The sequence below is a fragment of the Strix uralensis genome, chromosome 18 (assembly GCF_047716275.1).
Source record: "Strix uralensis isolate ZFMK-TIS-50842 chromosome 18, bStrUra1, whole genome shotgun sequence".
NCBI lineage: Eukaryota > Metazoa > Chordata > Aves > Strigiformes > Strigidae > Strix > Strix uralensis.
In genome coordinates this window covers 6,656,082-6,670,391 of record NC_133989.1, presented here as the reverse complement: position 1 = coordinate 6,670,391, position 14,310 = coordinate 6,656,082, and the positions used below count along the sequence as shown (strand labels likewise).

At 42.5% G+C, this 14,310-nt stretch overlaps 1 protein-coding gene across 1 annotated transcript in view; it reads right to left on the bottom strand.

The window, feature by feature from the left end:
- Positions 1–6,255: 6,255 nt before the first annotated feature.
- The window catches only part of BMP7 (bone morphogenetic protein 7), a 47,286-nt gene continuing 39,231 nt past the window's right edge, over positions 6,256–14,310 (bottom strand). The window contains exons 4-7 of the mRNA XM_074888400.1: positions 13,080–13,277; positions 11,167–11,243; positions 10,402–10,512; positions 6,256–9,094 (exon numbers count right to left, since the gene is read on the bottom strand). Of these exons, the coding sequence (XP_074744501.1) occupies positions 8,945–9,094; positions 10,402–10,512; positions 11,167–11,243; positions 13,080–13,277 (536 nt within the window). The 3' untranslated portion in view covers positions 6,256–8,944. The remainder of the gene's footprint in view (positions 9,095–10,401; positions 10,513–11,166; positions 11,244–13,079; positions 13,278–14,310) is intronic.

The following is a 14,310-nucleotide window of genomic DNA, read 5'->3' as shown; positions in this document are numbered from 1 at the left end:
AGTCAAGTTACCTTACTTTTCTTAATTGTATGTACACACACAAGTGTTTACATGTTTCTAATACATATACAGTTATAAGACTATCCAAAGTACAACAGTGGTGTGGACTTGTCAAAGCAGGCTAAGAGCTGGAAAAAAATCAGCCAGTTCAGGAAGATGGCTTGACATGAGTCCTGGAAAATAAACATGGGAAGGGTTGGAGCTAGGTTATTCACAAGTGCTAAAAGAACCACCTGTGCCTGTCTCAACAGCATTTGGTCCTCCTCTCTGCAACCATCTAGTACAGTCAGTGGCTCCCCATCAACCTGTCTTGGATGTGTCTAGTGGACCTCTGTGCCATCTGAAATCCCTTCTCTTCTAAACAACATTGCAAGACTCATTCTTGAACAGTGTGATCCTTGATGCTGTCACAGTTTTATTAAGGGCCTTAGAGGCTTGGTAGCCTATGGTCAAGTTTACCGCTTTCCCCACCAATGGGAGAACTATACCCTGGTGCCATCAAGAAGCAGTGGGAACAGCAAAGCTCATTAATGCTTGCTTTGTTAATGAGAAATAGGAAGTATTACCTTCAGCCTCAGAGCCCTACTTGAAAAACAGTTGGCCTCATAATAAAGGGGACCACTCTGCTACCAGACACAGGGTGCTATGCTCATGTCTTTGTCCAGTAAGTGCTCCTGCTGTAGGGACATCAGCATCCCAGATCTCTTCTTGAAAACCTGTGGCTTACACAGTTCTTTGGTAGTTTGCACTAAAGGTTTTTAATTTGTCCTGGTGTATCTGCGGAAGAGGGATGTTGTGTCTTGCTTGCAGTGTGGTAAGGGGATGCAGAATATCTCTTCTATGCTCTTACAAATGAACCTGTATTTGATTTATCAGCCAGCGACTGATCTAGATGATGACAGTCCTCATGATCTGTTCCAGCTGTCCATGTGATGAGCATTTTTCAAGAGGTAGGTGAATCATGGACTTGATACTTCCCTGGTCTTCTACCTCTTTTCATAAAGGGAAGGAGGACACATCTGAGGAGACATCAGAGTATGTCTGACACATGGTCTGGCAATGAAGCAAAAGCAACTCCAGCATCCTGCAGCGTTGGCAGAGATGTTTTTCTTTTAATTTTCTGAGAGGTGCTGCAGCAGAAAACCAGATCTGCTTCCTCAAAGACTCTCACTCCCATCTGGAGAACATAATATTTGACCTGTGGGCTTAATTTGCTGTCAGTCTCCCACAACTCCCAGGAAGGAGTCTCCACCACTTAACTTGAGGCTGTTACCTCTTGCCCAAATAACAGGTTTCCCAAGGCTTGTTCTTGAGCCAGATGAGAAACATGAAATAAATGAATGCAAAATACAATCCTTTTCCTTTTTAACTAATACCAATAAAAATGCTTTGAAGAGACGGTGCTTTGCAAGTGCTAATTAATAGGACTGTCATTGCAGCTCCACATTGCCACTGCAGAGGAATCAGACTGCAATGTGCCGTGTGTCACTGAAGACACACGTCTCTCTGGTTGTGATATTTTTTTTTATTGAGCATCTTGTTCTCAGCTGCTACTAGAAGCAGGAAATCTCTCAAAGCTGGGAAGAGCTGATACAGTTTGTGCCTTGAATTGCTTATGCTTTTCAACCTACTCCTGTGAAGCTATTGCTTCTGAGCAGAAGTCTCTCCAGCAGCTCTCAGAGGATGGGGCTGGCTGCCATTCCTGACTAAAGACTGAAATGGTTGCAAGATCATGACTGAGGTGGTGGGGGATACCTCAACCTAGAGCCTAGACTTCATCCTTAAGCACACCAACCTCATGAAAGTCCTATTCCACCTTGTCTCATCCCTTCTGTGGACCCAGTGGAAGAAATTGTAGGACTGTACTGTCTCTATCAAGTGTGGTCTAAACACATCCCCACTAGTATGGACTATGAAGAGCCTTATTTTTTTTCCTGCAAACCAAAAATACCAACTTTTTAAAAATATCTGGAAATAAACAGTTACATGATCCACTGAAATTCATAACAAAGGACAAATTGAATCCTTCATGCTGTGTAACAGCCATAAATAAAGGCTTTATGGCTGAGAAGTTGTAGGCAATGTTCCAGCAAAATCAGATTTATTCCCTCCCCACCCCCTACAATATAAGTCTCTGGAAATGGGGGTTCTAAGGGCTGTTCTGACACAATGTTAACTGCAGCTTCTTAAACCAGATCTGTGCCAGTATTTATAGTTCACATTCTGTGCGTGGTATGTGCGTTTATAACTGCACCAGCTTTTACAGTTGATTTCTCAGTAGTCATGTGAAACCAAAACAACTGATGGGCTGAACTTGGAATCACTTGTGCATTTAATTTAAAAAAAAAAAAAATAAAAATTCTGCCTTGCTGTTAGGAAAAAGATTTCTTGATCAAAGTTGCTCCAAGTCGATGGCAGCCCAACCTCTGTGAGTGTCATGTTCCTTCTCCCTAAAACCACTGGCAGGGTTTCCAGGGGAACCCTGCAAGATGGATTTCAACACCTGGTTGTACAGTTGCAAAGTGAGCAGCTGCATCCTTTCTTCTCACAAATGCCTGGCCCTACCTCTGCTTGCTGTCCACTCCAAAATTTAGCCCTGAGGTTTCATGAAATATGTCCTTGGAATAATTAGCCAAGTCCTAAAACAGCAGTCCAGCCAGGTCATTCCCTGTTAAGGAAGAACAACTGAATTCAGTGGATTTAAGGGCTAGATTCTAGCTTCAGGAGCCAAATATAGGTCAGTAGTGGCAGTAGATTACTGAGAGATGAATAAATCAGAAGCATAACTCTTCATATGTCAATTTTGAATCAGTTAAGTATGTTGTTGGTTTGTGCCCCTTTTTCTTGAATGCTTAGTATATAGTCAAAGATAGAAGGTAAAATGAGGAAATTGTTCTCATTAAGCAATTGCCCAAATATTTTTTTTTTTAGAGGCTGACTAGTACTTCTGCCCAAGGCAGACAGATGTAGAGCTATCGACCCCTCTGCTCTTGTCTACAGCTTGTTATAAACGCTGAACAAAATGGCTTGAATTGTTGGGACTTGAGAAATGATATCTTTGAGCTCTGACCCTTCATAACTGAATCCAGACACCAAATGTCTCTGCTTCCACGTATTTTATATGAAGCACCTGACACAGCAGCAACAAATAACATGGGAATAAATCCAGCAGCCTGCAACAGTTTGCCTTCATTAGCCAAGCCAAAGGTCACCTCGCTGGTGTCACCATTAGTGTCTGGCCACTACCAGGGCCATTGCCTGCTCTAGACCTTACCAGACAGATCATGCAATGGAGGGGAAGGTGGGGAGCCAGGTTGAAAAGCTCCTGGTGCCTCTGTGGGGCTTTTCGTACCCCACAAGCACAGTATCATCCCAAACCTCTATGTGCTGCTTTGGAAATTTAGCATAAACCTGAAGTCCTGGGCTTGAGCTACAGGGGCTGACATGCTAAAGTGTAACAGATCTGATGAGGTCCTGCCACATTCCACCCCCCCCCCCGGCCCTTTTTCTTAAGAGCTGCTTAAAATAAGATCATTAGCCCAAAGTTATCAGCAGCACAGAGCTGCTAACTCAGGAGTCACTTCAGCTTCCCATTCAGAAAGGGTAAGTGCATGTTTTTAATTATAGGCAAGCCCATGGACGCCGCAGCGAATACAGCCACTTGCCCCCTCCCAATTCCAGACACAAATGCTCCATTTCCCAAATTACTGCTGACTGGCCTGGGATTGGGTTTTATTGCAGACAAGCAAGCCAATTCTTTGAGGGTGAGGTTAATTCAAGCAGCCCCATGTAGAGCCTTATCCTGCAAATAGTTAAATGCTTAACCAGGCCTGCAAAAATTAGTCAAGTGCAAAGCTACCTTTCTAAGGATTTGTGGGACCAAGGCTGTAGCCCCCTTTTCTCCCCTAGTTTCCCCAGTACTTCTCCCTGATGGAAAAAAAGAAAAGTGAAGTTGATGACTCTGGCTGACTTGTCCTGTTTTCCTTTTAAATATAAAACTAAACTCAAGCTGTCTAAAGATTGTGCTGTCTTCACTTATGGAATTAATTCAAACATCAGGATTCTATTAATTGGAGAAAACAGCAAATTTGTCCCAAAGTGGCAAACCTCACAATATCAAAATAACTCTCAAAACATTAAAAACTCTGCTCCTACTGCCTGGTCAGCAAACAGACCCTAGGAAAACCAGCATGCATGCTTGGAAACAAATCAGGGCCTTAAACGTGTGTTATCCAAAACTTCTGATCTTTCTTAGCTGCTGGTTTAGGAATACAAATTCTACTGCATTAAGCAGAGAAAGGGAATAGATATTTTTATTTAAAACAGAGTAACTCAAAGTGGCCATAATAACCCATTTGTGTTGCTTTTGTACTTGGGTAATGAATGACTATAGTATAAAGTGCTCCTAGTTTTTGCCTCAAGGTCTTGTCAATCATTACCTGATAAATAAAAACTTCAAACAGGCTCCTTTTAGCTTAATTGGCCAGAATTTCTCTCTAAAGGAACGGCTGAGTACAGAGAATAATGTGTTTGTGGCAGCAATAGTAGCAAGCAAGGAAACATGCAGAGGATGCAAATTCTGAACTCAAAAGATGAGTTTTTTGGGTTTACTTATCCAGAAAGTGTCTGTTCCTATTGCGGACGGAGCTGAAAGGATTGAATAGAGCAGCAGAGGAAATCCCGCGGTCCTTGGCAATGCTGCTGAGCTGCGCTTGTGCAAGCGCTGCTCTCCCTTTCTGGTTTTAGGCTTTACAGCTGACACTTCTATTAAAAAATCAGAAATCTTAAAATTGTGCTAAGGCTTACTTAAATCATTATCTTTTATTATATGAACATTGGCAGCAATGGAGGCAGTTTCCTGTGTAGGGAAAAAAGGATCCTATTGTCAGTACTGGAACAGATCTGAAACAGCTCAATTAAGCAAACATAACATCCTCAAAGTTTGGCCTGGAAGGAAGTTAAAATAACCGATCTATAAAATGTTTTAAATGTGCTTTAAAATGTCATTACTCAGATAAATCTAGCTGTTTTGAAGCTGGTTCACTAGAGTTTTATGGCCCTGCCAGTTTATGGCAGCATACGTATTCAAGTCAAGAATTCCTCTTCCAGAACAGTAGATGAGGAGACAAAGCCACAGTAGCGCTGCGGACCGAGGGGAGGCTGCAACCAGCTCGGGAATGGAGTTTTGGCTCCCCGGCTGGAAAAGCTGCTACGAAGCATATCCAGCAAGTTGTGTGTGTTTGTGGCAGAGCTGGAAACCAACCGATATTTCATGATATAAGGCTGGATGTGTTGAAGTTAGTGGTAAAGCTTCTGTTGGCTGCAAGACTGGCACTGTAAAGCAGGATGATTTAATTTTTTTTTAAATTCATTTCCTCCCTTTGCTGGAACCACCTCTGACTTACACTGTGTCTAAATGCAGAGAATTGGGACCATACTGAGAAATACCAGAGGATCCTCTTTCTAAAATTAGTCTAGGCATACAAAAGCTGAGTAGGCATCAGTTTAGGTCAATAAAGGTCTTTCCACTTGATGCTTTGCTGGACTTCAGATCAGTGCATGAAGCAAATTTACTTATGAATTTGTAATTGCTTGTGAAAAATAGTAGTTTCACTCCAAAATGCTGATGATTTAAGCCTCTGAATCAGCAAATACATCTACATAAACTGGCACAACTCTGCTCACAGTTCAAAGTACAGAACCCCAAAATTGCTGTTATGCCCTGAAGATATAATGTTTAGTTAATACAGGGATTTAGACCATTATTTTTTTCAGCTGCCTCCATAGCAATGCGGTGTGGTATCCACAGTAGGAAACCTCATGCCAGCAGCATCTCTGAAATATGCTAAAACAATCTAAATTAGAAAATGTCAGCTTCTTGGCTGATGTTCCTTTGGAGTTTCTTTTTTCCTTTCTTGTGCCTCTATAATTTTATTGGGATGACTAAATCTCTGAACTATGTTAGCAGTAAACAGAACTAATTTACCCCCTGCTTCTTTGAAACAGCTGCTGACAGCTGCACTATAATTCAATCATGGATCTTTGCAGTGCAGTCTGCAAAACATATTCATATTTTTCTGTGTTCTTCCCTCTCTGTTGTATTTGGACTGAAGGAGTCACACCAAATAGCAACATGTGCTGATTTTGCCTGTACATAGAGATTGATCTACATGAAAACAGAGGCTCAAGATGAATTATTGCCCAGCCAAAAAGGTTCTTTGAATACAGGGAGAATAACCACACAGACACACAATGTTGTTGGGATATCTTTTGTAAAGTTGCAATGATTTATTTTACTAGTTTGTACAAAAGGCTTCTGACAACTGCTCTATGAAAAGAACCAGAAACGTGTATGCATTTTTGCCAACTGTTAATAAATATCTTCTTAAATAAGGAAACAAATGTGTTTAGGAACCGAGAATAATTTTTCCTGGATGTGATTGAAAAGGAATTCAGAGATGGAAATAAATAATTCTTCTTCCGCTTGTGACAACTATTTACATAAAAATGTACAAACAGTGAAGCTGATGTTGAGCCTAGCAACAGAAATCCTGTTCTTATGTTTAAAAAAAAAACCAACCCAAACCAGAAACAATCCCACATAATATTTAATATATGAATCCTATACAGAAGATACCATGGTCCAAGTTAAAAATGCAATACACCAACGCAGTGACCACCAACACTGAAACACCCGCAAGAAAAACTAATCCTTGACTACTAAATAGTGGAAGTTTAGGCACGATTAGCTTTTAACTTTCTAGGCAGTGCCTTAACTTCCTTTAGGAGGTTTACAGAAGCACTGGTGTATATAGGTATACAATGTCAAAAGACACTTCCAATCTGTGTGATTTCAATACTTCACTCTAAATAAGAGACGCACTGAGGGCAGTTTTGGCTGTTTATTGTAGATGGTCTTGTCTGCAGGCTCTGGGGAGAGATGGTCTTTTGGCTTCAGCTGTTGTCCTGCCATTTGGCTGTGTGTGGCCAAAGTCTCACCTTGGGGCAGTTAGGAAGTTTGCTGGAGTCGCACGTGCGGAGTGTGTGTGTGCCACGGCCAGGCTGGTCCTGCAGATGTTTGAGTTGCCTGGGTTGGAAGCTGGGCACATCTGGCAATGTGGCAACTGCTCGCTGAGGCCCCAGTCCAAAACCTACCGATGTCATGGAGAGACTTGCACTTTCCCATAAGCCTAATACTGCTACTGAGAAAACTGCTGGGAAAACACCAGTTGACTTAAAGATTAGAATTAGATCATCAGAAACAAGTTTCCAATTTATTTCATAGACGGTATTTTTCTTCCTTTGCTTATTCTTTTTAAAGTGAGGCATCTGGTCTGGATTTGATCTGTGACTTAAAGGAAGAAGAGCAGTGAGTGATTTCCAGAATCGGGCGGTTGCGTTCATTTATCTTCTTTCTCTAACTCTCCTCTAAGGCAAGATACGGAGCCAAGTTCCCACTGCAGCTGCATCGCCCTGTCCACTCACTGAGCAGAGAGAACCATCTCCAGGGATTTATTATGTTCTGGATCCATCTGTTGGAGGTTTAGGTTTTTGAAGTTTGGAGATTTAGAGCTGGGTGTGCTGTGGACCTGGTGTTTTATTGGACAGAATTTTCTTATTTATCTCCCTGGTGAAATTTATGTCAATCCTACTTTTTTAATCGCAAGGTATGCCAAAGTGTTGAATTGGTTTGTGATTGGTTACTGCTACTTTGTATTCTTCTTCACAACAACTTTAATTAAGCTTTAATTACATAAGTGTAATGTTTGTGTAACCTGTGACTTTAAAAGAAGGAAAAAGAAAAGCCTGGAGGGGATGTTTTCTTGCTCCTGGTTCCAGTTTGTTGGTGTGGCTCTTGAAAGGGATTTTTTTTTTTTTTTTTTTAAGAGGTGAAGCCAATAATAGAGCAGGGGTTTCATCATAAACACTGACCCTGGGAAGTAAGGTTTCCTAGCTTGTTCCTAGCTGAGTCGGTGTGGTGCTGTGTGTATGTCCCAGCTTACAGCACCTTTTGCACTTGAGCCTCCACGTTTTCAAAAAAGTGTTGAAACTTGTTCTGTCAGTGAAGTCAATGGACGTTTTCCAAACAGGAGCAGGATCTTAAGCTGGCTTTCACAACTCCATAATTGCTTAGGACACCCCAGCTAAACGTTAAAGGTTTAATCTCTGCTTAACATTTTGCTTTCCTGTTTCAAGTTCATAGCAAACTCAAATTTTCTTTCTAGAGGAAATTTCCTTCCCTGTTGACAGAAAAAATTATACCCAAAAAGTCTTGCTCTTTGGAATCATTTCTTCAGTTCTTTTGCTTGCCAATTAGAAAATTCTTTTTTCTTTTTCCTTAGACTGATCTGTCCCTTGAATTTGCATCAATCCAGACATAGCTTTTGCTACTGTAGTTTAAAACTGGAAGTTGCATGTAATTAATTTTTGGTTTTGCTTATGAAATTGAAGTAAACAGAGGGATGGAAGTAATAATTCTCTAACAAAATACCTGTTCACTCCAGGTATATTTTGTTCACTTATTTTATTGCAAACTGTGTTACAGGAACTACACATGCTTATTAGTCACAGCACATTCTCACCTTGGATAGATTACTATTTTTTAACTCACATTCAACACTGGTGAGTTTGCAATCTTCAGAAAGACTCATTTGCAAAAGTATGTATTGTAGGAGCCAATTTTGTAGGCAGATTTGGTTTTAAATGGTTTCTCTGGCTTGTTTCAGTTTACAAGCTCATTGTCTGTAATAAACTAAAACAAAATGTGTTCAAATGCCACTTAGATCCAGAAACTGTTCCATTGTCTGAACTTTCAGAAGCCCAGTCCTAAAAACTGTTTGGGATTTTTTTAAACCCATTGCTGGAGCGCTAACCTTTTCCCCTCCCCCATATAGCCATACAAAACCACTCTTTACAAATAACTTTTTTTTTCTTTCCTACAAATCTAATGACAGCCACATGCTCGTACCACCATGTTCCTGTATTTTTTTAAGATAACATTGGAGCTGTCATCAAAATAGAGCACTGAGATGGCATTGAGTTGTGTAGGAGCACAGCAGGGTTTCGGCACAGTCTCTGGGTTTATAAAGTGAACCTGGGGAATGAAAGTAGAAGCATGTTAAGATTTACTTTTCCCTTCTCCTCCCCCATATTTTTCTTTCCCTGGCAACTTTCTGTCTGTCCCATACACTCACTTGGACATGTTTCGAACACCTGGCTTTGTGTACAAATGTCTTGAGATGTCCCCTGCATGTACAGAGGCTGACGCACGCACCCAAGTCAGATCTAGTTGGAAATCTTTCAGCGAGGCAGGTTTTCATTAGAAAATTCCCATTTGTCAGAGCAGTCAGCGTTCTGCAGAAGTGTACCAGTTACGGTAAACTCTGCGGGACGTGCAGGCGAGGTTTTGTGAGAAATCCCATCAGCCCTGGGCAGAGACCCCTGGCCCTGAGGCTGGCAGCACAGAGACCTGGCTGGGGCCAGGGGCTTCAGGTCCCCTGTGCTCCCTGCTGTGGGACCTCCGAGGAGAGAGGGAAAAAGCAAATAAAAAGCAATCTACCAGAAGAAAAACACAGATATTTCTTCCCTTGGAAATGTAGATGCTTCTAGTTTCCCTAATACTTTTGGCAATGTTGTCCTTAGATATGCACAGGGCATGGGATGTAGATGCAAAGGTGCAGTGAGCCTCCTTGTGCCCTGCAGCTGCGTGCAGGGGGCCTGGGCTGTTAAGCTGGGCCCAAGCTGGGTAGGAGAGGGCATCCAGGCAGGGCAGCTGAGGTGCTGCTCAGCCAGGGTGTTTGGCACCAGCATGTCTGCTGGCCCAGGCCAAGAACCATGGTGCACTGGCTTTGGTGACACAGCTGGGGCTGGGTGGCCCCCAGCCAACGATCCCTGTGAGCACAGGCATGGTGTCATGACACGCCAGCTCAGGGCTCCCATCTGGACATCTCTGTACGGTTTCTTAAAACAAATACACAGAGCAGCTGGCCTGTGTAATTTTGGAATTCACTGACCCATTCCTCAGTCTGCCCCCAGACCCGCTTTTGGTGGCACCATACAGTGGATCCTTACAGAATTCTTCCAAGAGATGCTGATAGTGGGACTCACGTCCTGCTCTCTCCTTCCCATGCAGTGGGACTACACCACCATTAAGATGTCTATCATAGGGCCCTTTTAAACTAGAGAGAGCATGTCAGTGCTTGCAGCAAAGACAGGGTAATTCCTAGCCAACTATTAATTCAGGCCACTTGGCTAGACATGTTGAGCCAAATGCTGCAGGCATCTTAATGAGCTAATGCAGACCTTCCTTCTCTTGTTAGCTTAAGGATTTTTTTGTGTATAAACTTATTTCTGAGTAACACCTATCAGATATAACTGCACTAGGAGCTACAGTGCACCTACCAGTGTCTGTACAATGGCATGATTTGTAGCGTTCATGTATGAATTCAACGGGAAAGCACATTCTCCTTCACAGTAATATGCAGCATAGCCCTCCGGAGCGATGATCCAGTCCTTGATTAAATTGAGCCATTAAATTGTGGAAAAAGACAGAAATATTGTGCAGTGAAACAAAAAGTAAAACAGCACATAAATCTATCAATTCATGCATCCACATACAATTAGAGTGGCCTGCAAAATAAAAATCTGGTACACCGACCTTTCTAATGCTATTTTATACACCTCTAAAGTGGCTGCTTTTCCTGGATTGACATATCCTGCTTTGCAAACATGCCCACAGAGTAGCTGAACTTCAGGGTTTAGTTGTTTATCTATTCAGCAGTGTGCTCCCGGCTGTCCACAGGGATCACTTCGCCCATCGCTGTAATGCAGGTATAAGCTCTCAGAAATGAGAATGTCCTTAACCAGGTTTAAAAGAATTAATAGATGAAAATGGAGAGCCATGTGTGCGTTCAGCACTGCCAGAGGAAATCCAGGGCCACAGTTTCTCAAAAAGACCTAAGTGTGAGTTTCTAGCCAGTCTCACACTAAGTATTTGTATGCCCTAACTTTGTAGAAGCACTTCTTAAGCATGCTAAAGGCAATACATAATTTTTTCCCTCTGGAATGAAAAAAGAATCCAGTAATTGGCTCGATACCACTATTGCAGCTTGGTAAGCAATGTGCAAAGGCACCCCAGCTCCCACCCCAGTCACACGCAGCCCTTACCTGCCACCCTAGGTCCCTGAAGCTGACGTAGAGCTCATGCTTCTTGCAGGCTTGTCGCTGGTCGCTGCTGCTGTTCTCTGCGTGGGGACAAGGGGTGGCCATAAGGCTGGGCTGCCCCACGCTCGCGGCATGCCCCAGCACCCACAGCCCTCAGCAGTGCCCCAACAGGGACTGAGGCAGTGCTGCTCATCTGCTGCACTTGTGGCTTGCTTTTTTAATGTTTTCAGTTTTAGTCATAAAATAATGGCTGGGTTCAATACATATGAAATGACCCTCTGGCTTTCTGTGCAAAGCCAAAAAAGGCCTGGGAAAATAGCTTTTTGCCTTTTTTTTCCTGCGCTTCCTCTGACCTCGTATTAGCAAAAAGTAGATCTCTCTGATTATTGCCTACTATTTAAAAGGAGAATCTGTGGAAGGAGTGATAAAGGCACCCTTTACCTATTTTCTAAATTCCTGCCTTTGAATCACCTCTGTTACTGGTGATAGTTGCACCTTCAGGCCTACAAACGCAACATATGACATTAAGATAATGTGGAATCTGTTCTTCTGTCCAGTGCAGCTGGATCCAGATTACAGACTTCTCACAATGGGTGACAGTGCTGCAGACAAAGAATAAAGCATGGGTCTGAATCATGGAGCTGTAAAACTACACTGATAGTTATGGTAGTTGTGTCCATCCTGGACATACAGCCTGAGGTGGAGACCCAAGTAGAAGTACCAGAAAATACTTTTTCAACTCTTGTCATTGGAAGCTAACTCAATATGGCATCTGCAAGCTGGAAGCAGGACACTGGTTACAGGGACTTTTCTAACATACTCGCAGAAGTAAGAAATTCTTCTGTCTACTACCCATCCTTTAAAAATTGAATTTATACAGCAAAGAGATGATAAAAATGCACACTTAAACTGCAGACCATCTATGCTCAGGGAACTGCAAAACCCAGAGCTTGGAAACATAAGCCATGGAAAACCGTTTTAAGAGACTCTTGGGTTTTGTGTGAGAGGTACAAAAATACCTACACGTGGGCAGGTCAGAGAAGCCACACCTGTCGCCACGGCTGCAGAAAAACATCATTAGTTCTAGGACAGGAATGACCTGATTAAATACAGGGAAGCTGCAGGAACACTGATGGGAGAGTTCTCCCATAGCCTTGCAGGTAATCCCAAGCAACCCAAGGCAAAGGTGAGTTGCGTAAGATGATATTGTGCCCTACGCTGTCCTCTTCCTTCCAGCTCTGCCAAGCTCTCCCTCCATACAGTGAAGCGCTCGCAGAAATAGAGCTTGAATCTGCCACTGCCCTCAGCAGAGCAAGCCCTGTGCTGCAGTTCCTGCTGGGAAGGTCACCAAGGGCCCGTTATTCTGAGGTATCTCATAATTAAGCCACGTTTCTATTTCAAATGCCTGATGGGGTTTTCTTCCATATTAGGAGGCACAGCTCCCCCCAAAACACCTGCAGTTATCCTGAGCAACAAATGGGTTTTCCTCTTCCAGGCAAAATTTTTGGGACTACTAATCTTTTTGGGGGTTTAAACTTAAAATCACAAAATGTGAAAATCTACAGCGTTTTGATTCAGATCCACTGAACTACATTATCATTTGGTCCCTCATTGCTTTAATGTAATTATAATTCAAAATGAGAATTTATTTTATGTGGGAGAAAAGGAGATTTTCTGGTTAGGTGCCTTTTTCTTTTTTTTTAAACTGGATTAAGAAATCCCTCCGTTTAACATTGTTTCAAATAAACATTATTTTTCTAACTTTTCTGGAATAATCCCTAATCCCAAGTAGTTTCAAACCAGCAACTGAACACTAGTGGTAGACCAAAGAGACAAGAAAACAGACTGAATGTGGGAGAAACCGTTCCCACATTATCCCACGCCCAGAAACACCACCCCAGCAACCCGCGCTGTACCTGCAATGTTCGACACCCGGAAAGCTTCCTGGTTCTTTGGTGTTTTTGATCGATTCTGGCTCCTTTGCTTCCCTCCTGTGGAGCGAATACTGCGGAGATGAACCTCGGTGGCTTTGAAGAAGGCTACCGTGAATGGCTGCTTGTTCTGCGGGCCGTGCCTTCCAATAAGACCCGCCAGTTTGGGATTGATGCTTTGCCCTTAATAACAGAATGGAGTGGTAAGAGGGCCTGCAGTAGCTTTTCATTTTCAGCAGCCATAGCAAGGACAACAAGAAGGAGAGCTGCTGGCTGGCTGGCGAGGGTGATTCCTAGGCATGTCTGTATGCACTGATCCACCAAGGGCCTGGACTTAATCGGCAAAGCTGCTTCTGACAAGAGCAGCTCAGCACAGCTAACTTCATTTTATATCTGCATGTAAAAGTTACATAAAATAGTCCTACATATAATTATTTTACCCTAAATCCGCTTAGCATTAACTTTTCCTGCATTCTTTAGAGGGGTTTCTTTAAGTTCACCAACCTATAATTTGAAGTGATCCTATAAAAGGAACCATAAAACTCTGCCCATAGGAACACTAAATTCCCACTGGAAGGTTATTAACTTAAAATAAAAATGCCTTGTATGAAATACTGACAGAGTTCCAGATATACCATAGCTGAAAAAAACAAATAGTTCAGATGTTTAGAGACATTTTGCTTATTGCTGTATATCAGGTACAGCAGTGCTGAGAACTTTGCAAAACTGTTGATTATTGTTCATGCTTCCTTCATCCTGGGCTTTTAAAATAATTTGATTTTTGGTAAAAGATGATTAGGTGGTTTCTCTGTAGAATTAAATCAATTATTTACAAAAAACACAAGGTGGGGGTGGCAGTGGGATATCTCTCCCTGTTGCCTCCCAAGGATGTCTGGGTGCTGTTGAGAAATGCAGGGGTGATATCCAAAATTATTCTGTTCCAAGCCACTGAATACTGCTGCTAAGTCAAAGTTATGTTAATGGCTTTTGAGATCCTTTTGCTAAGACAGAGCTGGGTCTTGTCAGCCACAAATCAAATATGCCAAAGGACAGCTGACACTTTCCTAGAGAAGCCCTGAAAGGCAGCCTGGCTGGGGAGAGCAGGTGAGGGGCTCTACACTCCACTGACAAAAATGCCCTTATCTTACTAGTTTCTGACTACCATGTGAAAAGAAGCTGGTAACCTGCAGTATTTCTAGGTAATATGCTATAACTG